At 36.3% G+C, this 27,324-nt stretch overlaps 2 protein-coding genes across 5 annotated transcripts in view; one reads left to right on the top strand and one right to left on the bottom strand.

The window, feature by feature from the left end:
- Nucleotides 1–7,591, bottom strand: part of LOC307192045 (uncharacterized protein) — a 440,635-nt gene extending 433,044 nt beyond the window's left edge. For all 4 annotated transcript variants that reach the window (XM_079932466.1, XM_079932465.1, XM_079932467.1 and 1 more), the window contains exon 1: nucleotides 7,287–7,591. The gene's annotated coding sequence lies outside the window, so the exon portion shown is untranslated. The remainder of the gene's footprint in view (nucleotides 1–7,286) is intronic.
- A 242-nt stretch (nucleotides 7,592–7,833) lies between these two features.
- The window catches only part of DPY19L2 (dpy-19 like 2), an 88,587-nt gene continuing 69,096 nt past the window's right edge, over nucleotides 7,834–27,324 (top strand). Inside the window, exons 1-5 of the mRNA XM_079932254.1 lie at nucleotides 7,834–8,337; nucleotides 11,832–11,856; nucleotides 13,234–13,321; nucleotides 17,735–17,872; nucleotides 25,312–25,432. Coding sequence (XP_079788380.1) covers nucleotides 7,956–8,337; nucleotides 11,832–11,856; nucleotides 13,234–13,321; nucleotides 17,735–17,872; nucleotides 25,312–25,432 — 754 coding nt within the window. The 5' untranslated portion in view covers nucleotides 7,834–7,955. The remainder of the gene's footprint in view (nucleotides 8,338–11,831; nucleotides 11,857–13,233; nucleotides 13,322–17,734; nucleotides 17,873–25,311; nucleotides 25,433–27,324) is intronic.

Below are 27,324 nucleotides of genomic sequence, written 5' to 3'. Positions count from 1 at the left end.
TACCACTTCACACCCACTATAATGGCTATAATCAAAATGATGGACAATAACAAGTGTTGGCAAGGATGTGAAGAAATTGGACCCCTTGTACATTGGTCGTGAGAATATAAAATAATGTGGCTGCTTCGGAAAACAGTCTGGCCATTTATAAAATTGTTAAACATAAAGTTACCATATGACTCAGGAATTCCACTCCTAGGTATACACCTAGGAGAAATGAAAACATATGTCCACGTAAAAACTTGTACATGAATATTCATAGCAGCATTATTCATAATGGCCATAAAAATGAAAACAACCCAAATGTCCAGCAACTGGTAAACAGATAAAATTTGGTATGTCTGCAGTGGTCGAGAGTCTGCCTGCCGATGCAGGGGACATGGGTTCGGGCCCAGGTCCGGGAAGATCCCACATGCTGCGGAGCGGCTAGGCCCGTGAGCCATGGCCGCTGAGCCTGCGCATCCAGAGCCTGTGCTCCGCAACAGGAGAGGCCACAACAGTGAGAGGCCCGCGTACCGCAAAAAAAAAAAAAAAGAACTAAAGTACTGATAAATGCTACAACATGGATGAACCTTCAAAACACTATGCTAAGTGAATGACGCCAGACACAAAGACTACATGCTGTATGATTCCATTTATACGAAATGTCCAACAGAGGCATATTCAGAGAGACAGAAAGCAGATTGCTAGGGGCTGCAAGGAAGGAGGAATGGGAATGACTGCTAATGAGTATGGGGTTTCTTTTTGGGGTAGTGAAAATGTGGACTTAGTGGTGATAGTTCCACAACATTGTGAATATACTAAACTCACTGAATCCTACACTTTAAAAGAACATATTTTATGGTATGTGAATCATATCTCACTAAAGCTGTTACTTTAAAACATAGAAAAAGCTATCCAGAAAATATTTTATTTCCATTTTGTAGGGCCCAACTTGTCAACTTTGAGAACTTCCAGGGGAGTTAAACCTTGTGTACTTGTGAGTTAAGAGTGAGCAGTCTAGAATCTTCTGCCTGCCTCAAAATTCTTTTTTATCTGTGAAAAGAATACTGCCTATTAGATAGCATTGTATGGTTTTAGGCTCTCAATTTAAATTGGCTTATTTCTAGCTCCGTCTTTTTTTTTTTTTCCCCTAGGAGGAATTGTAGCTGGTTCTTTGGACTCCCCGAAAAGAAAAAGGTGATATAAATAATTCCTTCTCCATCTTGAGCCTTGCTATGATAATAATTGCTACCTTTTGTAAAACATTTACTATATATCTATGTACTTTATATACATTATCTTACTTAATCTTTGCAACAACTCTATGAGGTGGGAGCTATTATTATTCCCATTTGAGGTATGAGAAAATTGCGGTTTAGAGAAATTAAATGCTCAGAGATCTACAGTAAGTGAGATAGCCAGGAATTCAAATCTTGTCTGTACTCATAACTAAGAGACTGTGCTAACCCCTATAACAAAAATTTCTAGATTTTAAGAAAAAAAAATTAAGGTCTACATTGCCTTTATGGAATCCAGGTATGCAACCTTAAATAAGAAACATAAAAGCAAAACTCAACAATTTTTCTCCTAAAGAATTTTACATTGTCACTGTTGTGTCTCAAGAAGAGTTTCAGATTGTAGCAAAAACAAGAAGGAAATTTTAAACTTCCACATTTACCTTTTAAGGATGGGTCAATATTTATGTGAAAGCAGGACTCTGCTGCCCAAAGCAAGAGCCTGGTGGTCTTCATATAAACACTTATTACTTATTTAGGGACATTTCCCCTTCCCTTTATACTCCAGTTGCCATTTTGGCTCCTAAAGGACAGACGTAATTAGAGAATAGGAACAATGAAGCCCACTATACTTAAGAGAATGGAAAGCAAGTAGAATCAGGGAGGAACCAGAACAGAGATCAGGGATCAGGTGGAGGCCGGGTTGGGCTGCCTGAATAGGTAGAGAGAGATAGGCTTAATTCATCTGAGTTGGCAGTGAGAGTTGTAGCAACTAAAGGACAGGATGGGGGATAAATTGTGGGGTAGATTGCAGAGAGTAAGACCATAAAGGTGGAATCAGAACACACAGCTGGAGATAGATGAGGAGAGAAGAGAAGCACTGTTAAGAAGGGAGTTTGGTACAGGGCACTGATGACTCAATAGGTATATTTTTCCAGCTACCTAAACATATGTTCAAATACTAACTATAATCAAATAAGTTTAAAAGACTTTAATAAGGCCATGTAGTCCGAAGTCTTTATTTCATAGTTGAAGAAATCAGAGCTAGAGAAGTAAACTGCACAAAACATATTGGCTCATACCTTACTGTGATATTACTTGACCACTATGTTATGATCAAAGTTAAATCTTAAGTCAATCTAAAATATTATGTGATATAAAACATAACATACAGGTGCCTTATGTTTCATTTCTGTTTTTGCTATATTTTGTATTTAACCTGCCCATACATATACTACAGTTCATTCTCTAATATAGTCTTAAGACTTTTGCTTATTTATATTGAATGTAGTAATTCTTGTATTAGTTACTTTGGTGGTAAATTTTTAAAAATCTCAGTATGTTGGAGTTTGTTCATGGAACTATCACCACTGGGTTCATGGAAAAATTGACTTTGGGGTCTGGTATAAATATTCATGTATGTGCTTGTGTATATATTGGTTAAGTTATTTAAAAATGATTACTGAGTACGCTTCTGCTCAAATCAGTGTGCATATCTTATGCAATTAGGCAGTCTCTCCATGTGGGAGGGGAAGGAATTCTCCCAATTAATTAATGGATTACCTTCCTTCCCCAGAATGACACATGCCTATATAAAGCTGTTCAAGGTCAAGGGGATCTCATTTCATCTGATATACATCTGGGAACTAAACAGTATGGGTGGCTGAGAGAGCTACAGTTTTAAAAGGAGAATAGGACCCTCATGGACACAGAAAGTGGACTAGAACTCCTAGAAATTCCAACTTATTACAGATACCTTTTCTCCCATGGATGAAAAGGCAGTTTTATGCAAACTGTCATATACAGATGCATTTACATTCAAACTGTATGCTTCACTGCAACTTGGTGACTTTCCATTTTCTTCTGTGAAAAAGCACCTGCATCCAACTAGAATTTAAACAGGCTGTATAAAGTAATTCAATAGCAGCAAATGCACTATTTAAAAATGAATCAATCTGAGATATGTAATGGTTTTAGACTGAAGCAGCTGTTTTATAAAATATACATATGCAATGACATTTCTTTTAGTGGAAGCAACTTGCTGAAGAATTTGAAAGAATCTTTTAACATATAAAACAGACCAATTAGAAAATAAATAGCTACCAAGAAGCCTATATCTATGGTTATTCTATTTTTGAGACAAGAATAGAGATACATGAATAAACAGAAATTTTTTCATCTTTGTGAATTTATAGGAATTCTTGCAAAAGTATTAAAAAAAATGAACCCCATTCAGTTCATCTTTTTAAAACTTCTTAATTGAAATGAATAAAATTACTAAATCAAAATGCTCAGCAAAAATCTTGGATATGTGATTCACTTACAGTTAGCATAATCATGAGATTCTAAGAATTTTGCTACCATTTTGGGGACTAACTGATGATGACAGACTAGAGATAAACACTTAGATGCCAATTCCAATTCTCTGTACCATGAAAGAGAAAAAAAGTACTTTAACGTATAAGAAACTGTGAAACAGCACAAATAAAACCCCATCTTGTATGCAGATTATCAGTTAAAGTGAAATTAGTACTTTAAATTATCAACTTACAAGTGGAAAATTTAACATTTTCAAAATGATATTCACTGAATTACCTCTATCTTTCCTGATTCATATAATCAAGCTAGCTATAGATATAACTCAGCTATCCACTTATATTTATGTCTACGTATTTGCGCAAAGTTAAAACACTTAAATTTGATTAAAAACTTTCTGAATCAATGAGAGCAAAGTCATTATTATTTGGAAAACCAACCATTGACCATAATGAATATCTTAATTATTTTGATACGTGAAATATGCAATGTAATTATTTTTATGCTGGATTATATTGGGAATTTCCCTACACTTCATATTTAGTTAACTGATATATTACAAGAACAGCGATATTTTTCTTTTTAAAAATGAACTTTAAAACTTCTATAAATTTTTAAAATTCTGATTTATAAGTCATTATTGCCATCTGCTGGTTATACAGTTTCATTGCATTTTGGGGTAAAAATTAGCAATTGTTTTACTAAAAGAGAAAACAGACACAAGTTTTAGAAATAGATGACTGGAAAATCTCTATGTAAGAGAAACAATTTACTAAATCACAAGGTATCTTCATCTCAAAGAGGAAAAAATAATTCGAGAATACATTGCATTATATCAAATTATAATGCACTATTTTAATTGTCAGTTCATCGTAGAGTAAGTATCAGGCATACTGATTTAAGTCACTGTCATTAATAAGCATAAAGCTAAAATATGACTTAAATAACTGTTCAAAATAACTAGCTCAAAATAAGTGAACACTGTTAAAGAAGTTAAAAAAGATGAAAACTTGTCAGATTCTATTCAAGCAAAAAAAACTGAGCGCCATGTTTTCCCTCACATACACAATCTATCCCTCTCCTTACTGAGAGAACGCAAAATTATTTAGGCAACTGTCTCTCAGTATTCTGAGTTAACTAGTGAACCTTCAACTCGTATTACTGTTTAATAATAGAATTAACATATAACTTAATGACAAAAATCCAGGTGAGCAAAACATTAATTGGAAATAATACTCATCAGTATACTCTGAATATGGTCACTCTAGAGCAAGATATAGTAATAATTTTATTTTATTTTATTTTTTGGCCACGCTGTGTGGCCTGTGGGAGCTTAGTTCCCCCACCAAGGATTGAACCTGCGCCCCCTGCAGTGGGAGGGCAAAGTCTAAACCACTGGACTGCCAGGGAAGTCCCCAAGGTATAGTAATAATTTTAAAATTAAGCATATACTCTTTTAGATGCTTTACTATGTTTTAGGTACTTCAGCATTTTTCAGATCAGGAGATAAATTAGAGCAGTTAAGTTACTGGCTAAAGGTAATCTTGGTAAACTTGCATATATGAGTCCTCTATGTAAAAGATTTAGAATGGAGCATGGAACACAGTTAATTCTATGTGTTTACTATATATCTGAATCATATATATCCTGCTTATTTTACCTTTAACACTATATCATGAGTATTTTCCTATGTTGTTAAATATTCATTCAAAACGACTTTAGTCAATTTAGTAATGCTTCACTGTTATCAGTGTTCTGTAATTCATTGTTTGACATGGAGATTACTTCTAATTTTCAATTATATAAATAATAGTACAATGAACATTATTATAAAAATTATTTTTTAAATGCCAAAAATGACCAGATTTGTACTTTCAAGGGCTAGACCAACAGAAAGAATACGCTTTATTCTGTTAGGACATGGAGTGATCCAAAAGACAACTGGAAACTCCAAGAAACAAACAAATTCACAAAAGGGAAACATAAGAAATAGGCAAAATAGACTGAAAAGAAGGAGACCAAAATCAGAAAGTTCAAAGTTTTACAAGAAAATGTCACTAAAAATGACATCTGGCCAACATTCCAGTAGCAGCCACTCCTTACTTCCCACAAAAATACCCACTCCTCATGAAAAACAAGGACATAAAACTTATAAAATCACTTAAATGAATGACCTATCAACAAGGACCCTCAGATTACCTTTTAAAATATTCAACAAGATATAACTTAAAATAAACACATCTATTAAAATCACAGAGATTTGAAGGATAAACAGATTAATTGGGAAAACACTGATTTTTTGAAAAGGCACAGATGGCCATATCAATTTCAGGTAAAAGTAGGGTGTATAATTCAGCTGACTTGAAACGTCTATTGGAAAATATAAATTTCCCAAATTGATACCAGAAGTAGTAGACAATGTAAATACATCATTAATAATGAAGGAAACTTAAAGACTAAAGAAAAATAAAAAGGCTCCAGAACCAGTTGTTCTAATACATACAAAAGATGCAAATCCACCCAATTCATTTTATAAGTTTAACATAATTCTACAATTCCCTTTTTATTAAAGGGAAACAAAATCACTGCACTCCAAAACAATATTAAAATACTCATATGAAAAAATAAGGTTTTTTTGAATCTGCATATTTACTCAATAATATATTTTTATCAACCACCCATAAGTACCTTGTATTTTAAACTCAGGATTGGACGATTTATTAGCTGTTAAAAATTGGGTAAATCATTACATCCTTGACCCGCGGTTTCCTAATTCATACAAAGTTATCGTGTGAATTAAATGCGAAAACTTTTTTTTTTTGGCCCCGCCGCGGCCGCGGGGGCCCCTGGCCTTAGCAGCGAAACCGCGGAGTCCTAACCACTGGACTGCCAGGAAATTCCCTAGATGCGAAAACATTTTAAGCACCAAACATAGTGCCAGGGATGTAGAAACACTCCTTGAAGAAAATCTTACAAACCAACAAATTAATATTAGCACTTATTGAATTTAAATAAGTGACAAGATGAATAATATTGTCAGTAACTGCTTTAGACCTTCAGAGTAGGGAAATTAATGTGGGCTGGGGCTCGGAGGGTGATAGAATTGAGATAGGCAGGCAGAAATGGATGAAAAAGCTACAGGAGGGCTGTTCGGTATAAGTAAACGGATAGTTATGGAGTCACACTACGGACCTCACTTGTAATGACTGGAAAGGAAGATTTGTGTCCTCGGACATGGGAAACTAAACTTGAAAGGGCAGACTGGGGCAGCTTGCTGAAGGTACCGATGAACAAGCTGAGGAGTTTACGTTTTATTTGCGGGCTATGGGAGCCACGAGCATTTCTGAAGGGTGTGGTATGCGGAAAATTAACCTGGCCACAGTGAGCCTAGATTAGATGGGGGAGAAGGAGCTTAGGGAGTTCGATCCATGATCAAACAGATGGGACGTGAAGCGGCGTGGCCTGTAACAGAGGACATGAAAAATACCAATGGCCCCTGTCCATCTTTGCCAGCCGCCCTGGCATCACGTGTGGCTGTGCAGTGACTATGGGGCTCCCCTCTCACATGTTCCTGGGTGGTCCCTGGTTCAGAAGGGGGAGACTACTGAGCGCAACCCCGCGCTCAACTGCTGACGAATTCTGAGCAACCTTGTTGGGGGTCACAATTTCACTTCAGAATGGATTAATAAGCGCTGTCCTCAAAGGGGACATCACCGAATTCCTGTCAACCAGAGGCTATGGGGTTAGACTCACCGGGCTGACGCCTGCTCTGCCACCTGCGGCCTCGGGTCACTGCCTCGGCGTAGGAGACGGACTGAGTACCCAATGCTAAGTGTTCCAAGGCGGCGAGGAGAGACGCTCCTAATAAGTGCCAGGCGCATCACAGGCGCCCACTTCCTTCCCTCGCTCTCCTTTCTACGGTTATTTCTTTCAGTTGAGATCTCCTTTGCCTTCAATAACCTCGAGACAGACCATCTTTTGGTAAAAATAACAAAACTAAGCCTAAAGTCGAAGAAAGTTCCTTAAACTTGTCCACCAGCAGCGTAGGGCAGCGCTGAGATGGGCGGCGCACGTGAGAGGATAAGCGTGAGGAGACGCGCGTGGGGCTCTGCGCGGCGTCCGCTTACTTGGGGCTGTACACGTGGAGGCGCACGTGGGAGGATGCGCGCCGAGCTGCGCGCAGGGTCTGCGCACGTGGGGCTGCACGCGTGGGCGGCGCACCGGCCGCGCGGGGCAGCCTGGGCCTGACGCCGCCCCCCTTCCAGGATTCGCGGTCGCCTTGACTACCCGGTGGCCCGCAACGGCGGCGGGGACTAGTCGTTGAGGCTGCGAGCCGAGCCAGACACCTGCGGACGTCGCCCGACTCGGCCGGGCCCGCGCCGGAGAGAGTAGCAGCTCCATCCGAACAGGGACTATGAGAAAATGGTCGGGCAAACGAGGAACAAGCTCAAAGAAGCGGCCTCAGAGCCGTCGTACTCTCTCCGCTCCACGCAGTCTAAGCAGCGGCGGCGCCGGGCCACCGGAGCCGGAGAGCCGGAGTTGGACGAGGAGCCGAAGGGGAAGGTGAAAAAGACGGAGCTGCCTTTGCCCGCACGCGGGGGGAACCTGCCAGGGGGCGCCCGGAAGTACTCGCCGCGGAGGACCCGAAACCTGAACGCGCAGAATTGCCTGCAAATGGAAGTGGTCGGAAGGACCGTTCTTCTCGGCCGCTTTCAATTCCTCAGATGTTTCATGGAGCAGCTCCGCGATAAGGTGCATCTATTGCGGAGATATCAGTTCACGGGCAGTATGACCCTCGGCATAGGTGAGCAGAGTCGACCGGGGAAAGCCCTCGGCAGGAGCCCCGACGGCTCGAGGCCCAGCACTCCCGCGCGGTAGGCTCGCATCCGAGGGACCCGCGGGCCCTTGAGCCTCGGGTTGGAAGTGGTTTTGGTGAATCTTGCAGATCAGTTTAACAAGCAAGTCTAGCAGCAATAATGGCGAGGTCCAATCTCTGGAAAATCGCTGACAAGAATTTCCAGTCCCCTTCTTTTAAAGTTCTTTTAAAACATTTTCAAGGGTTTTCAGGAACAGTGATCACTTCATGTGTCACCAACAAAATGTCATCTTAAGGCAGCCATTTATCACAAGTTGTGAAAATGATAGGGTAGCTTTTGGCGGGGAGAGGTCAGACATTGTATTTTTCTGCACCTTGAATAAAGCAAAATAAACTGTTGGTTATTTTAATGAGTTGAGAATCTTTAATAGCGGAAATAGAGTCACATTAGGCAATATATTTACCCATGTTTTCCATTTATTTTCATCTTGCTGAGGAGCTTTGATGCTTAAATTTTCTTCTTATTTAAGCATTTGAAATATGTTTATTTGTATTTCTCATTTTCTGTAGCTTAAGACGTAACTTAAATATTGCTGTTTCATTAAAATCAGTTTTGAGCCTAGTCTTTCGTCAGACTGGCTGCTGATGTGTATTGAAACATGGATAAATGTCTCCTAATGTAAGTACTGTGATTTCTATCATAAGTTGACTGCTGATGTTAATTAAAGTAGAATGAATGTCCACATTTGGGGTGTGTTGAAAATACTTGAGAAATAATAGATGGGGGTTCATATTTAGATTTTGTCAGATGTCTAATTATGGAAACAGATACATTCCACATCCAGAATCAACATGGTCTTGAATACAGAGGTGTTTTGCCCAAACACAAGCCCTCGTGCACCCATGACTGGCACATTGAAGGCACTCAATCAATGTTGGGTGAAATGATGAGTGAGTATATTAAGTGCTATGAGAGTTCAAAACAGTGAACATACTGGAGAATGGGAAGTGGGAAATGAGATCAGATAAGACTTTTAGGAAAAGGTGGGATTTGAATTGTGACCAAAAGGCTAACATATGGATGCCTGAAGCACAGAACAAGTTTAGAGGCCTATAGAACAGCATAGGGCTTCCCTGGTGTCACAGTGGTTGAGAGTCTGCTTGCCGATGCAGGGGACACGGGTTCGTGCCCCAGTCTGGGAAGATCCCACATGCCGTGGAGCGGCTGTGCCCGTGAGCCATGGCGCGGCTGTGCCCGTGAGCCATGGCCGCTGAGCCTGTGCGTCCGGAACCTGTGCTCCTCAACGGCAGAGGCCACAACAGTGAGAGGCCCGCGTACCGAAAAAAAAAAAAAATGAACAGCATAATCAGTCATGGAAGTAAGAAAATATGAAAGCAGAGTAAGGGTACAAAAAGAAGAGAAAGTACGAAGTTCAAAAGGTTGGTTGGGACCAGCCATGGAGAGGCTAATTCAAGCCTAGGTTTAAGGCATTTGGACTTCATTCTGTAGGGAGGCACCGATTCTTTTCTTTAGGAAGATAATTTTTTAATGAGGTGAAATGCACATAACATAAAATTAACCATCTTTAAAGTGAACAATCTTGTGACATTTAGTAACATTCACGATGTTGGCATTGAATGATTTTTAAATAGAGTAAAATGATCAGAAGTGTGCTTCCGAGAGAATAATTTGACAGCATTGTGTAAAATGGACTGGATATGGACTGAGAAAAGAAGCAGAAAAAATAATTGAATGCTGGAATCCAGGCAATAGTGGTCTTAATGAGGGTAGCAACAGTAGGAATGGAGAAGAGAGGACAGAGGTGAAAGTTGATGGCAACAAATTGAGAGGAACTGGGTAGGTAGTGAGGTAGAAAAGGAAAAGAATGTGAGGAGAGGGAGAGAGAACATTTGTTCAGGCATGAGGAGTGTAGATTTGGGAATTATCCATGTGGAAGTGAGTTGAAATGTTAAGATTGAGTGAGATTTCCAAGAGAGGAAAGAGAGCAAAGTAAAGCTATTTGAGAAAACCCGTTATACTTAGTTTTAAGAGGTGAGAGAAGGAAAACCAGATAGATAAGCATGTAAAAACAAAATGGTCAAAGAGTTGATATGATGGAAGATAACAGAGGAAGAAATCTAAGAATCTGGTCAAATGCTACAGAGAGATTGAAAAGCAGAAGTGAAAGAGGCCATTGATGTTGATCACTAACTGATCATTGGTCGTTTAAAAGAGTTATAGGAACTTAGAAGAAAGAAGTTGGCTAAGAATCTTGTTAGATAATGGCAGGGGGGTGGAGGAGAGAATATTTCATAGTTGGAAGGCCTACTAGATCAAGAGAAGTGTTTTAAGGCCTAGGAAAATTAAAGGCTGAAGGGAAGAACCAAAGGGAGAGGGTGGGATTAACGTTCCAAGAGAGGGAATACTTGATAGTGCAGTCTTGGAGTAATTGGGAAGGATGAAATTAAAGGCACAAATTTGAGATGCTAACTGTTGAAAAGAAGAGATGCTTCCTCTTCTTAGATGGTAGAGAATAGAGAAGCAAAGATTACTATGTAGAGAAATGTTGAAGTGGATATAAGAGACTTTCGGAGTGCTCGCATTAAATGATCTTTGTTTCAGTAAAGTATAAGGTTGGGTCACTATCAGAGGTGAGATTGACAGAGACAGGATACTGGGGCCCAGGATACAGGGGCCCAGGAGACAGGCTTTTTATCACAACTTTGAAAGGAACTGTGATAAGCACTTCTTTAGTTTTACAATATTGGCGTCATTACACCTTACCATTTTATCAGGTGTGGAATGTGGAGTAAGGGGAGGGAGAAGCACACGAATATTTTGAGGGTTTTTGGAAAGCTAGATGGACTTAGTAGGATATTTGATCTTTTCCTTAAATGTCATTTTTAAGAGTAATTGTCTGGAGAATAAGAAAGAGGATACAAGTATAGTTGAATAAGGCATTCTCTGGGCATCTTAAGAGTTAATGAAACCTTATCAGAGGGGCATCTGTTTTGAGTTGCGAGGGGAGGTATAGGTTTAATTTTAAAGTGGTTCAGAGTATATTATGTATGTATTAGATAGAAAGTTAACATATGTAGCAAGTATATAATTTTTCTATAAAGACTCAGGTGGTAAATATTTTAAGCTTCACAGGCCACATACGGTCTCTGTTAACTATTCTTCTTCCTTATTTTTATAACCCTTAAAAAATTTAACAAATATTTTTAGCTTGCAGACAATACAAAAACAGACCATGGGCCATAGTTTGCTGATCGTGGCATAAGAATAGTAAATCTGAGAAATACTGAAGAGTGGTAGGAATGAGCTCAGGATGGTAAGACTATGGAAAAAGAGCTGGAGAAGCATGATTGGGAACTTTCAACAGTGCAATGTTTGTTTTTAAAATTATTAAATAGTTGTTTTAAAGGTATATTATAATGAAGCAGCTTTTAATGACTTTTTTCTTTTCTTCTTTTTCCAGCTGTCTTTGTGGCAATTTTGCACTGGTAAGATTAGTTTCAGTTTGAAATCAATGAAAACATTTGAATTAAAAATTGCCATTGCTGTTTGCATATAATAAAACAATAACTGCTTGTTACATGTATAGAACGTCTGTATGTGCACCAGTTTACATATATATATATATATATATATATATATATATATATATATATAACCTTTTTTAAAACCTCATGTGAAGCAACTTTTATAAATGGATGCATTAGGGGAATAGTAACTTATGAATTAAAGTATTTTTGCTTTATCAAAGGATTCACCACTATATTTCTTACATATCTAGCTTTTGTAGTATACTTTTCATATTTATTTCATGTAGAAACCTTCCTCATTTTATAGTAATTGAGTGTTGTTAGTGACATAAACTTAGAGATAAAGTTTCAGTGACACCTGTCATTGGAAATCAGGTAGAAATGAAGATAAACACTCTGTGATGGTAATACAGAATTAAATGAACCTTTCAGTATGCATACACCTGCACATAATTTTACACAAATGATATGTTTGTAAAAACTCTATGTAAAATAATATTTTTCCTCTGACGTATCTTCATTTCTACCTGAGCTCAAGGATTTCTACTATTGGGAAGAATGGGATCTGCCCCACATCCTGTTGGGACAGTGCTCTTCTGATCATTATTCTGCAGGGAGATTTTGATGTTAGAACTAAGGCTGTAATGGTAAGAAACATTTCCTACAGCTGTTGGTACCGTGGCATGTGTCCTATGTGTAAACGAAGGTGAGTGAAAGACAGGGTTGCTATATGGAATTTTGATTTATTTTTTACTTCATTGGAAAGCATCTACTATGTAAATTAAGGATAGCATAATTGCTGACAATAATTTATTTGTCACATATGCACCTGTTTTCAGTACCTACAGCTGTTTTTTTAAGTTGCATTAATAAAATATCTCAAAGTACAGTCCTGTGTTTTTTGGCACTTTGTGTAGTATTATACTTATTTAAAAATTGCTTTAACCTAAAATAATTTTATTTAAAATTATATTCCAAAGCTTTTCAACATTTAGAGGCATTTCCCAAACCGGGTACGTTGGAAACACTTGTGAAACCTAACAAACAGACAAAAACATGCTTCTGTTCTGATTTAGAGGCCTGGAGTAGGAGGAAGGGTGATTAGATCTACAGGAGTTTTAGATACATAATTAAGATTAGGAACCAGGGAGTTAAGGAATTTCAGCTGTGTGCTAATGCTAGCTTATGAATGCCTAAAAATATACAAATTAGCAAGTTACAAAATTTTCTCAATATTTATTATAAAAATTTATTCTTTATCTTTTTATGGCTTTCATACTTTGTTTATAATAGTTATTTTAGTGCTGTTTTTGAAACATGTTATTTTTCTTCTAGGATACATTTAATAACACTTTTTGAAAATGATCGTCATTTTTCTCACCTCTCATCCTTGGAACGGGAGATGACTTTTCGCACTGAAATGGTTAGGTTCTTTCTTCTAATGAATTCATTTGTAGTTTAAGAATAGTGAGACTATAAGGTGGAAACTTATTAGGAACTGAAATGAATTTTTGGTGAATTGCACTGTTTCTCAAGCTATAGCCTATAGATTTATTTTGTTTTATTTTTGCTGTTTTTAAAAAAAATTTTTATTGGAATATAGTTGATTTACAATGTTGTGTTAGTTTCAGGTGTACAGCAAACTGATTCAGTTATATGTATACATATATTCATTCTTTTTGAGATTCTTTACCCATGTAGATTATTACAGAATATGAGTAGAGTTCTCTGTGCTATACAGTAGGTCCTTGTTGGTTATCTATTTTATATATAGTAATGTGTGTATGTTAATCCCAGGTTCCTAGTTTATCTCTCCCCACCCCACTTTTCCCCTTAGGTAACCATAGGTTTGTTTTTGAAATCTGGCCTGTAGGTTTATTATTTAAATAAAAAAGTGTTTTAGTCCTCACACCATAAACAAAAATAAACTCAAAATGGATTAAAGACCTAAATGTAAGACCTGAAACCATAAAACTCCTAGAAGAGAACATAGGCAGAACACTCTTAGACATAAATTGTAGCAATATTTTTTTTGGCTCTGTCTCCTAAGGCAAAAGAAATAAAAGTAAAAACAAACAAATAGAGTCTAGTTAAACCTAAAAGCTTTTGCAAAGCAAAGGAAACCATCCACAAAACTTAAAGACAGCCTACTGAATGGGAGAAAATATTTTCAAATGCTATGACTGATAAGGGGTTAATATCCAAAATACATAAACAACTCATACAACTCAATATAAAAGAAAAAGTTAAAAAAATTGACAGAAGACCTGAATAGACGTTTTCCAAAGAATACATACAAATGGCTAACAGGCACATGAAAAGATGCTCAACATCACTAATTATTAGAGAAGTGCAAATCAGAACCACAATGAGATATCACCTCACACTTGTCAGTCTGGCTGCCATCAAAAAGTGTACAGATAACAAATGTTGCTGAAGATGTGGAGAAAAGGGAACCCTTGTACACTGTTGGTGGGAATGTAAATCAGTGCAGCCATTATGGAGATTCCTCAAAAAACTAAAAATCGGGCTTCCCTGGTGGCGCAGTGGTTGAGAGCCCACCTGCCAATGCAGGGGACACGGGTTTGTGCCCTGGTCCGGGAAGATCCTACATGCCGCGGAGCAGCTGGGCCCGTGAGCCATGGCCGCTGAGCCTGCACGTCCGGAGCCTGTGCTCCACAACGGGAGAGGCCACAACAGTGAGAGGCCCGCGTACCGCAAAAAAAAAAAAAAACAACAACAAAACACCTAAAAATAGAACTACCATATGATCCGGGAATTCCACTCCTGGGCACATATCCAAAAAAACCCAAAAATACTGATTTGAAAAGATACATGCACCCCAATGTTCATGGCAGCATTATTTACAATAGCCACGATATGGAAGCAACCCAAGTGTCCATCAAGAGTTGAATAGATAAAAGAAGATGTAATATATACATATATATGCAGTGGGATATTAACCATAAAAAAGAATGAAATTCTGCCATTTGCAACAACATGGGTAGTCCTAGAGAGTATTATGCTTAGTGAAATAAGTCAGAGAAAGACAGATACTCTGTTTTATCACTTATGTATGGAATCTAAAAAATAAAACATATAACAAAAAAAGTGTTTCAGGATTCTTTTTCTTTTACCTCATTCTCCTCCTCTCCTAAGGCAGACTCCTTTTTAAGATAATAAAGATCAATTATAATAGCTGAGAAAGAAGGAAAACAAAGACAAGGTTTAAGAAGTGATACAGGGGGCTTCCCTGGTGGCGCAGTGGTTGAGAGTCTGCCTACCGATACAGGGGACACGGGTTCGTGCCCCAGTCCGGGAAGATCCCACATGCTGCAGAGCGGCTGGGCCCGTGAGCCATGGGCGCTGAGCCTGCGCGTCCGGAGCCTGTGCTCCTCAACGGGAGAGGCCACAACAGTGAGAGGCCCGTGTACCGCAAAAAAATAAATAAAAAAAAAGTGATACAGGGCTACCAAAATGATCAGAAATTGTTTTCTCTTAGGGTGGAGTTGGGAGACCCCGTGTTTTACCTGGCTCTTTAAATTTTTTTTTAGCTCTCTTGATTTCAAGATAATTTCTTTTAAGAGACAACTTTTGATATAATGCTTTCTGTTTTTTAGACATCTAATCTATAAAATGGAGATAATCTATCTACCATATGTATTTCACATAATTGTTATGTGGGTTAAATGGGAAAAAGAATGCCAGAATTGCAGAAATTTACAATTAAGAGAGACCAGGGCTGTCTTCCAGATCAGCTAGTTAGGGGCCAAGAGAAGAATTGAAACTGGCCCTCCTGACTGTTTAGCTACTACTTTTGTTTTTTGGTTTTAATTGTGGCTAAATTAAAATAAAAAATTTTAATTAAAAAAATTAGCAAAATTTACCATTTCAATTATTTTGAAGTATACAGTTCTGTGGCATTAAATACACTTATATAGTTGTGCAACCATCACCACCATCCATCTCCAGAGCTTTATTATCCCAAACAGACTGTACCTGCTAAACACTTAACTCCCCACTCACACTCACTCCTCACCTAGCTGCTTGGTGACCTCTATTCTACTTCCTGTCTCTATAAAACTGCCTACTCTAGGTATCTCAGCCATTGCTTTTTAAGTCTCACCGTATAGCCACTTAAAGCTTTGAAGAATTGGGTGTGTTAGCATTTGTATGGCATTTGAATTTTTATTATAGGTATTATTTCCAAAGACAGGATATAAAATATTAAAGAGCATAGCTGTGGCAGAGTCTGGGCTTTGATGACAGATCACTAGATTCAGATAGCAGTTCTGTGCTTTCTTGCGTAATGGCTAGTAAGTTAACTTTGATTCTCAGTCTCATCTGTTAACTGGGAATAATGCCAGCCTTACACGGTTTTACTGAAAATGAAGGAAGATGAAAATGAATGAAGCACATAGCACAGTACCTGGCCCAAAAATAATAACTGTTATTAATAAAAATTTATATGTTTTCTATTTAAGTATAGACATGCATATTAAATATCTTTTCATTGTAGTATTGCCTTGTTTTTCTCATAAGAAAAGGGAAAGATCCTTATATGAACTTATTTTACTAATCAAAATTATGAGTAAATGCTTTTTCAGACATCAGCTAAAACATCTTTAATTTTTTTATACTTTTTAAAAAAATTATTTATTTTTATTTTTGGCTGTGTTGGGTCTTCATTGCTGCGTGTGGGTTTTCTCTAGTTGCAGAGATCTTCATTGCAGTGCGTGGGCTTCTCATTGCGGTGGCTTCTCTTGTTGTGGAGCATGAGCTCTAGGCGCCCAGGCTTCAGTAGTTGTGGCTCATTGGCTCTATAGAGCGCAGGCTCAGTAGTTGTGGCGCACGGGCTTAGTTGCTCCGTGGCATGTGGGATCTTCCCGGACCAGGGTTCAAACCCGTGTCCCCTGCATTGGCAGGCAGATTCTTAACCACTGCGCCACCAGGGAAGCCCCCCAGATCTTTAATTTTAATAGTCACTAGTGTTGCTTAGTCTATCAAAAATAAAGTACCTATAGTTGTATGAAGCAGGAATGAGTGTGGGGTTGAAAATTGCTTTTAATGTTTTTTGAGGGAGCGTGTATTACAAACTATGTGGCCCTTTATTTTTTAGGAAGGAAGGCAGGAAATTGATGAGGAAGTAATATGAAACAACATGCTTTTGTTAATCTTTGGAATTTAAACAGCACTTTTAGTAACCTAATAAAATCTTTATTCCACATGCTGGAATAATGCACTAAAGTAATCCTTTTTTTAGGACACAGCATTTGTGTCATGAACAATAGTCGGTTCACATTTAGTTAGCTTTCACTTTGTGCAGAGCCAATAGATGGAACTAGGAAGTAAGATGAAAGCACAAAGTTGCATCTAATGCTCTTGTAGTCACTGTTATTTCTTAAGAGTTGGAGAAAAAGAAGTAATTTTCTCTATGCAAAGTTCTACACATACAAGGACATGAAGTCATCTCTGTTTGTGCCAGAATCATCAGATCTCAACTTCTAGGCATCTCATAATGTGGGGGTAAAATCAGGCTTGGTAAAATTAAAAATATATTGTTTACATATTTTAAGATGTGGTTAGAAAAGCTCCTTAAAATGTTTAACCATCCCTTTAACTCTTTTTCAAACCTACAGAAAATATGAAAGAATATTATAGTGGTAACCTGAAAATGTATGCCTTTTTTGCATCCAAGAATGCACTAGCGAGGAGAAATTAGGTAGTCTTATTATCTATCCTTTTCTTTTTTTCAGAGTAAATTTGTTCTAAAAAGAGTTATAAAAATAAATATTTTCAAATTTTACTTACATTAACAATTTGTACTTTTTTAAAGGGACTTTATTATTCCTACTTCAAAACCATTATCGAAGCACCTTCATTTTTGGAAGGACTATGGATGATTATGAATGACAAGCTTACTGAATATCCCCTTGCAATTAATACAGTGAAACGCTTCCATCTTTATCCAGAGGTAAGCAATATTTGGGAACAAATATTTGTAGAGGGATTCTTCTTTATCAGATAAAAATAGTAAGCACAATGATGTTATAGGAAGGAGGGGATTTTAAAGTTTATTGATTGTATGTGTCCTTATAGTTGAGCAGTGTATCAAAAGTTCCTGTCCTAAATTTAAAAGCCCCAGAAATTATGCTCACAACTTAAAGAATAGAACCTTAGTATGGAACTAATGACTAGTGTAATAGGCCAAATGGGAAGGAGCCAAGAAGGATTCTCGAGGGAGATGGTCTGTTGGCTTTATTTTTTTTAAAACCTCAATCTATTATTTTCTAATTCTAGCAAAAATATATCCTGTTAAATTCCTCTTCTTTTCCCCAAGCAAGTCTTGGTGAAAAGCAGTACATGGCTACTGCAGTATTTACAAAGACCATATATTACAAAACATCAGCAGAGAAAACGCTGTGGGAAGATATTATTGAAGCATTCTTTAATCAGTATTCATCAAATTACCTACTCCTTGATTTATAAAATGAAATAAATGAATGATTTGATAAAAGTAACATCAGGGCCAAAGCAAAATAGATGCAAATATAAGTACAATAGCTTCTTTTTAAAAAGTTTTTATTGGAGTATAGTTGCTTTACAATGTTGTATTAGTTTCTACTGTACAGCAAAGTGAGTCAGCTATACGTATACATGTATCCCTTCTTTTTCAGATTTCCTTCCCATTTAGGTCACCACATAGCACTGCATAGAGTTCCCTATGCTATACAGTAGGTTCTCATTAGTTATCTATTTTATACATAGTATCAATAGTATATATATCAGTCCCAACCTCCCAATTCATCCCACCCACCCTTTTCCCCCTTGGTCTCCATACATTTGTCCTCTACATCTGTGTCTCTTTTTCTGCTTTGTAAATAAGATTGTCTATACCAATATTTTCAGATTCCACATATATGCGTTAATATACAATATTCGTTTTTCTCTCTCTGACTTGCTTCACTCTGTATGACAGTCTCTAGATCCATCCATGTCTCTACAAATGACCCAATTCGTTCCTTTTTATGGCTGAGTAATATTCCATTGTACACATGTACCACATCTTCTTTATCCATTCATCTGTCGATGGATACCTAGGTTGCTTCCATGTCCTGACTATTGTAAATAGTGCTGCAGTGAGCATTGTGGTGCATGACTCTTTTTGAATTACGGTTTTCTCAGGGTATATGCCCAGTAGTGAGATTGCTGGGTCATATGGTAGTTCTATTTTTAGTTTCTTAAGGAGCCTCCATACTGTTCTCCACAGTGGCTGTATCAATTTACATTCCCACCAACAGTGCAAGAGGGTTCCCTTTTCTCCACACCTTCTCCAGCATTTATTGTTTGTAGATTTTGTGATGATGCCCATTCTGACTGGTGTGAGGTGATATCTCATTGTAGTTTTGATTTGCATTTTCTAATAATTAGTGATGTTGAGCATTTTTTCATGTGTTTGTTGGCCATCTGTATGTCTTCTTTGGAGAAATGTCTGTTTAGGCCTCCAGCCCATTTTTTTGATTGGGTTGTTTGTTTTTTAATATTGAGCTGCATGAACTGTTTGTATATTTTGGAGATTAATCCTTTGGCCGTTGCATCTGTTGGCTTTAGAGACCGTGTAGATGGGTATACTAATCACATGAAGGGACAATGACAGTGACGAGTAGAATAGTGACCTTGGGGATACATTAATAAGGCAAGATTTATTTAGTTATATAGCTAGAAATCTATGAATACTTCCCAATACTAAAAAAAGTATGAACTTTATGATAGTCTTCAAATTCTAGAAATTGGAGAAAAGAAGAGAAAAAATAGTAGATTCAGTTTGTGAACTCTGAAGATAAATGCTGACTTGACAGCATGGTAAGAACTACTTTTGAGTTATCTCAGAATCCAGCAGATAAGTTAAAAAGTCTAGCTTTTTATTTCTTTCTTCATATTTTATAGCTTTTAAAAATTATTATTTTGATTTTAAATGTTTAAAATTGCAGAAGCTAGAGAATAATGTGCAAATATGTGTGGTCAACCACCTACAATAAATAAGTGCTATTCTTTTATCATTTTTGCTTCTGATATTTTAAAATAAAGCATTATAAATACAGTTAAAGTCATCTTTGTTCTGCTTCCCAGTTAAGTTTGTTCCTTTCCCATTCTCACAAGCATCATTATCGTGAATTTGATGTGTATATCCATCCAGTTCTTTTTTCAAGGATTGTTTTATGTGTTTTTGTAATTTCACATAAGTGTTCTCATACTGAACATATCACTCTACAACTTTTTCCTCAGTATTTTATTTTGGAATTTTTGAAAATATATGTACATATTTATTTTTCTTTAATTTCAACCATTTTATGAATTCCAAAATTATTTGTATATTTCCCTATTATGGATATTAAATTATTTCCAGTTTTTAAATTACAGATGTAAACCATATAATCCAGCAGTTGTACTCCAGGACATTTATCCCAGAGAAATTAAAATTTATATTCACACAAAAACCTATACACATTTATTGTAGCTTTATACATTGTAGCACAAAACTGCAAACAACACAGATGTCCTTTGACATGTGAATGGTTAAAGAAACTGTGGTACACTCATACCAGGAATACAATTCAGCAATAAAAAAGGAACAAACCATAAGAAACTGCCAAACTGTTTTCCAGAGTGGTTATGCAATTTTACATTTCTACCAGGAATGTATAAGTGATTCACTTTCTCCACAGGGTCTCCAGCATTTGGTGTTGTCACTACTTTTTATTTTAATGATTCTGATTTATCAGAATGTAGTGATTTATCATTGTGGTTTTAATGTGCATTTCCCTAATGACTAATGTTGTTGAACGCTCCTTTTTTGTGTTTATTAGCTAGCTATATACCCTCTTCAGTGAAATGTGTCTTCATGTCTTTTGCTAATTTTCTAATTGTTTTTTTTTTTTTTAATGTTGAATCTTAGGATGTTCTTTATATATTCTAGGTACTACTTCTTTGCCAGGTATGTGGTTTGCAAATATTTTCTCCCGGTCTATACCTTGTTTTTTCATCCTCTTAAGTAGAGTCTTTTGCATAAGACAATTTTTAAATTTTAATGGAGTCCAGTTTAGCAATTTTTCTTCTTGTGGATTGTGCTTTTGGTGTCAAGTCTAAGAATTCTTTGCCTAGCCCTAGATGCTAAATATTTTCTACGTTTTTTTCTAAAAGCAATTCAAATTCTATCTGTGATCCATTTCATTTTGAATTAATTTCTTTATGTGACGTGAGACGTGAGACTTGGGTAAAGGTTATGTTGTTGTTGTTTTTTACCTATGGATGTCCAGTAGTTTCCATACCACTTGTTGAAAGGGCTATCTTTTCTTCACTGAATTGCTTTTGCACCTATGTGACAATAAATTAGGCATATTTCTATGGGTTTATTTCTGGGTTCCCTTCTCTCTTCCATTGATTTATGTGTCTATCCCTCTGCCAGTACCATATAGTCTTGATTTAATGTACCTATACAGTAAGTCTTGGATTAGGTAAACTGATTTCTCTCACTTCATTCTTTTTCAAAATTGGTTTAGCTAGTTCATGTGCCTTTTAATGTGTATTTAACAATAATGTTTTCTATATCTAATTCTATTGATACTTTAATAAGAATTACATTAAACATGTAAATAAATTTGAGGAGAACTGACCTCTTTGCTATTGAGTCTTCTAATTCATGAACATGGTGTGTCACTTGTTTATTTAGGTATTCTTTGGTTTCTTTCAAAAGCATTGTGTAGTTTTCAGCATACGAGTCTTGTATGTGTTTTGATAAATATACGCCTAAGTATTTCATGTTTTTTTAAATGATGATAAAGGGGATTATATTTTTAATATTGATGCCCACATGTTCATTGTTACATGGAAATACAGTTGATTTTTTTTGGTATGTTTATCTTTTACCCTGCAATCTTGCTGAATTCAATTATTAGTTCTAGGAGTATTTTTTTTTTACACATATGTTGGGATTTTTCTACATAGTGAGGCATTTAATATGCAAATAGAGTATTATTTTTTTCTTTTAATCTGTATGTCTGTTATTTCTCTTATTTACCTTATTGCACTGGCTAGAACTTTCAGTACTATGTTTATTAAGACTGGTGAATGTGGACATCTAGACCTCATTCTTTTTTTTTTTTTTTTTGGTACACGGGCCTCTCACTGTAGTGGCCTCTCCCATTGTGGAGCACAGGCTCCGGACGCACAGGCTCAGCAGCCATGGCTCACGGGCCCAGCCGCTCCGCGGCATGTGGGATCTTCCCGGACCGGGGCATGAACCCGTGTCCCCTGCATCGGCAGGCGGACTCTCAACCACTGCGCCACCAGGGAAGCCCCAGGCCTCATTCTTGATCTTAGGGAAAAAGCATTCAGTCTCAAACCATTAAGTATAAAGTTAGCTGTAAGTTTTTTTGCACATGACCTTTATAAGATTGAGGTAGTTCCTCTCTTATTCCTAGTTTTTTCTGTAAGTTCTTATCAGAATGGGTATTGAATTTTTTCTAATGCTTTTTCTGCACCAATTGATATGATCATGGAATTTATCTTCTTTGTTCCATTAATATGATGGAGTACATTCATTTTTTCATACTGAAATAGTCTTGCATCCCTGGAATAAACCCCATCTGATCATGGCATATAATTATTTTAGTATATTGCTGAAATCTATTTACTAATATTTTGTTAGGGTTTGTTACGTCTGTCTTTATAAGGGGTATTAGTATGTGGTTTAATTTTTTGGTACTTTCTTCGTTGGTTTTGGTATCAAGTATCAAAATATCTTTAACTCCAAACCTGAGAAAATAAAGCAAAGGGAAAGTCCAGGGAACCTATTACCATGTCATTCCTTGGGCCCTGACATTCCTATCTAGTTTGCCTCTTTTCTCTACCTTTAAGGGTCTTCTTGTGTTTGATTTATATTATTCACAGGAGTTCTAGTTGTACTTGTAGGAATAGGAAATTTACATTATTTAAATGTTGACTTTTTTTTCATTTTCATTTAGTTTAAGTGATTTTCTAATTTCCCATATGATTTCTCCTTTGATCCATTGGATACTTAAATATTGTTATTTAATTTCAGAGTACTTAAGGGTTTCCCAAATTTCTTTCTTTTTTTCTTTTAATTTCTATAAGTACTTTTCAATGTAATTTGTAGTAGTAACAATTGTATAGTATAGACCTACCTAAGGTCTAAGATGAAAGAAGCAGTTTTCTGCAGCAGCTTTCTCTATATCCCGGCTTACTTTTCAAAGGCAGTCTGACCATATTTCCTCTAATGATTATCTGTCTAATTCTAGTGTAAATGGAAAAATCAAAAAGAAAAAAAAAACTATTTGTTGAATCTTCAACTTTAGTTAACATTCACTTACTCTGTGTATATAAGATAAGGACTTAGCTTATTAGACTAGGCCCATTTTTTCCAGTGTTTGTTAAGTATTATTTTTAGTTTTTGATTACTTTTGGAACTTTTTGTCGTTACATCTCTGTTTCTTCTTCCACTAGTTTCAAACAGTATGGTCTCTAAAACATTAGCTAATTTTTTTCTTTTTACTTATTAAAAATATTTATTGAATAATTTGCAGTTTTCAGCTTCTTTGATGCTTTGAAAAAGTAATCATGGTAATGTAGTTCATTTGTTTTCAAAACTTGAAAGCATGTAAATGACAGGCAACAAGGACTCGTCCAGTCTTATTTTCATATTGCATAGATACAATACGCAGATTTACATTTGCTTGCGACCTTATATAGTACTTAAGTGTTGAAGTAAATGTCCATACTTTGTGTTCACAAGATTAATTTCTCATCTAAAGATGAAATTAATTTCTCACCTAAAAGTGTAAGTTTGAAACAATGTATTTTGTAAAGACAAAAGCATTTAATGCTTACTATATGCCAGTACTTATATATATAAGCTCTAATCTCCAGTCACTCTTGTAAGATGGTTATTATTGATATTAACCTCATTTAACAGATGAGGTGACTGAGGTTCAGAGGTTGAAGGATTACTTCACAGTGTAGAAACCATACCTTGTAGAGTCAGAATTTTTTGTTCTATTTTGACTTCAAAGTCATGCTTTTCTACTATATTAAACATCTCAGAAAGGAGTATAATTCTAGAATTTGCACATACATTTAATGTGGAAATTTTTTGTACATGTATGAAAAATACACAAGAATAGAAGTTATAAGTTTAAACAGAATGTCATCTTATAAAATTAAGTGATAAAATCGTAAATAATATTATATATGAAAAGATGTTTATGACATTGTTTAGTGATGTATATTACATTAACATCTTATAATACATAATATTACATAATGAATAACTCTAGCTACATGTTTCTTATGCCTAGGGAGAGACTGGAAGGATGGTCACCAAAATAGTAAAAGTAGTTAGTTCTAGGTTATTTTTAGTTTCCCTTTGAACTCCTCTTTACTTTTTTTTAACTTTTTTCCCCAATGATTTTGCATTATTTTTCCCAAATCTATAAAATTATTTATTAAAAAATCTCCCAGGCATGAGCATTTTGTCTGTAATTTTTTTGTTGCTATTTTCCCTTGTCTTTAAACTTTTTTTTTTTTTAATATTTATTTATTTATTTTTGGCTGTGTTGGGTCTTCGTTTCTGTGCGAGGGCTTTCTCTAGTTGCGGCGAGCGGGGGCCACTCTTCATCGCGGTGCGCGGGCCTCTCACTGTCGCGGCCTCTCCTGTTGCGGAGCACAGGCTCCAGACGCCGCAGGCTCAGTAGTTGTGGCTCACGGACCTAGTTGCTCCGTGGCATGTGGGATCTTCCCAGACCAGGGCTCAAACCTGTGTCCCCTGCATTGGCAGGCAGATGCTCAACCACTGCGCCACCAGGGAAGCCCTAAACTTTTTAAAGTAGATTTCAGGTTGGGAAGTACTGGTTAATTAAATCTGCTTGGTCAGAGTTTTAATGGGCACAGGAGCTGTTATTCCATGTGCAGTTGGTTTTATAGACTATGAGTTGGTTTTTAGACTATGAAGAAAATAAGTTCAAGGACCTAAGGGAAGTGTTACAAAATACTTCTGTAAATCTTTGTATTTTGCTATTAATTATCATAATTATGTACTTCATGCTTTATTTTACAGCTACTATTAATTATGTTAGAGTTGATTACAAGAGTATATTACAGAGATGTTGATCACAACATAAATTTTGTAGATGTGCATTACTCAGTAATACATAACTTTAGTTGATAGTGTGTGTGTATAAAATTTTAAATGATTGTTTCCCACATGAAATGATTTAAATAAATTCATCAAAGTTTATAATGTTAAAGGCAACCATCATAAAATGGTATTTTGGAAAAATTATTATTAAGAAGATATTGAATTTTTCTTCATTATCTTTTTGATTTTATCTTTTGTAGGTGATTATAGCCTTCTGGTATCGCACATTTATGGGAATAATGAATTTATTTGGGCTGGAAACAAAGACCTGCTGGAATGTGACCAGAGTAGAACCTCTAAATGAAGTTCAAAGCTGTGAAGGCATGTTTCTTCCTAAAATGCTGTTGTATTGTCATTAATGTTTACATAAACGTAATGTTATGACTCCTTTAAGAATTACTATAAACTACTGTGATTTTTTTCTTTAAAAACAGTCTAGAACTGATTCACCTAAAAGTGTATTTACCCTTTAATTTTCTGAGAAGACAATGTACTTGCTAATAAGAGTGTTAATTTGGAATTTAATTTGAGTATTAATATGCTCCAGTGTAAGGCCACACTGATTATAAGTCATTCCTCCATTTCAGAAGGTACAAAAAAAGCTCTGGGGTGGCTTGAATATATAAATTTGGGGGATGTAGATTAAATAGTCACAGTTCTACCTGTAATAGTTAACATAAATAGTTAATGTAAAAATTTAGTTATGCATAAATATTTAAAAATCAGATATATAATAGATTACTTTAGAAATTCTGCTGTTTTTGTGCTCTCACAGTCCATGAATAGTTCTAATCAAACTCTTCGTATACATCTTCTACATCAGTATCTTTGTCAAAGAACTGCTTTTCGAATCATCTAACAGTTTTCCAGGATCTGTGATTGTCACTTCCATTTAAGATGTTTGCAGTTTAGCACTGTTACAATCTTAGCATGATGCTGTTCCTTGAAACTCTTATTTGAAATCACATGCATCTACTTGCATAACACATAGTTGTTTTTTCTTTATTTCTTCATATTCTCTAGAACATTATGTTTTATAAATATATTTTTGTTGACTTGTGTATAGTAACATTCAGTTCTCAGAATATATCCTAAATTTGTATTGCCATGTTTCCCTTACATTTTTACTGATTCCCTCAGATGGTCTTTATAACCATGGTCTAAAGCAGCATTGGTAGAAGATATTTGAGGGCAATTAGACTGTTTTTTTTTTTTTTTGTACAAACTAAAGGAATTGAGCGACTGCCTGAACCAGCTTATAAGGTATAAACTTTTCTGAGGGATGAGAAAAAATCACCTTATATATGTACATATATGGTATTTATTAAGTTGCCACTAAGTTATAGGTTAGTGTTGGCACTTGGGACCCCAAGATAAACTGGGTAAACATGGGGCCTTACCCTCATAGAGTTTGCAACATAAGAGGGATGTTAGCGGTTACAACTGTGGTGGATGTTACAAATAGGAAAATAAGATTGCTGAGGTTAGGAGAAGTGTTTCAAGAATAGGAACCATAATTTTCCAAAGTCCTGAGGCAAGGGAGAACTGAAAGAAAGCTAGATTTCCTAGAGCAGAGAGATAGAGAAGAAAACATGGTGTGAAATGATGCTTAGAATGTAAGCAAGGGTCCGATAATGAAGGACCATTTACTAGTTAAGGATTTTATGTGTATTCATTGAAGACTTTTGACAGATTTTTATTTTCAAAACACAATTTTGGCAGTTACATGGAAAAGACACTAGTAAAGGACAAAAGTGAATTCACTGAGGCCAGGTAGGAAACTATTTTGCTCTCAGCAAGTGATTGCAGGAAAGGTAACTGGAAAATGAATGGATTTGAGAGATAGCTGGAAGGAGAAATGACAAGATTTGGTAATTGTTTGATGGGGAAGGGGAAGGAGAATGAATTTATGTAACACTGTTGGGTTTCTGGCTTAATTGAGTCCCTCCATTCAAAGTGGTAAGAAACATTTTTAAAAGTAGCAGGTTTGAATTGCTATTAATTCGAGGTACCTGAGAAACCCCAAAGTGTAGATGTCAGGAGGCTACCTGCATATACATACCTATAGGAATAAGAAGAAAGTTCTCATCTGAAGGTACACTTGGAGTCATCTGTATATAGATGATAATTGGAACCATGGAACTGGAAGAATTTCTTTAAGGAGAATATACAGACTGAGAAAAGAAGAAGGTATATGACAGAGCCTAAGGTGG

Source organism: Stenella coeruleoalba, assembly GCF_951394435.1.
Source record: "Stenella coeruleoalba genome assembly, chromosome: 9".
NCBI classification, from domain to species: domain Eukaryota; kingdom Metazoa; phylum Chordata; class Mammalia; order Artiodactyla; family Delphinidae; genus Stenella; species Stenella coeruleoalba.
The sequence above is the reverse complement of the archived record's forward strand: the minus strand, read 5'-3'. Positions and strand labels throughout refer to the sequence as shown.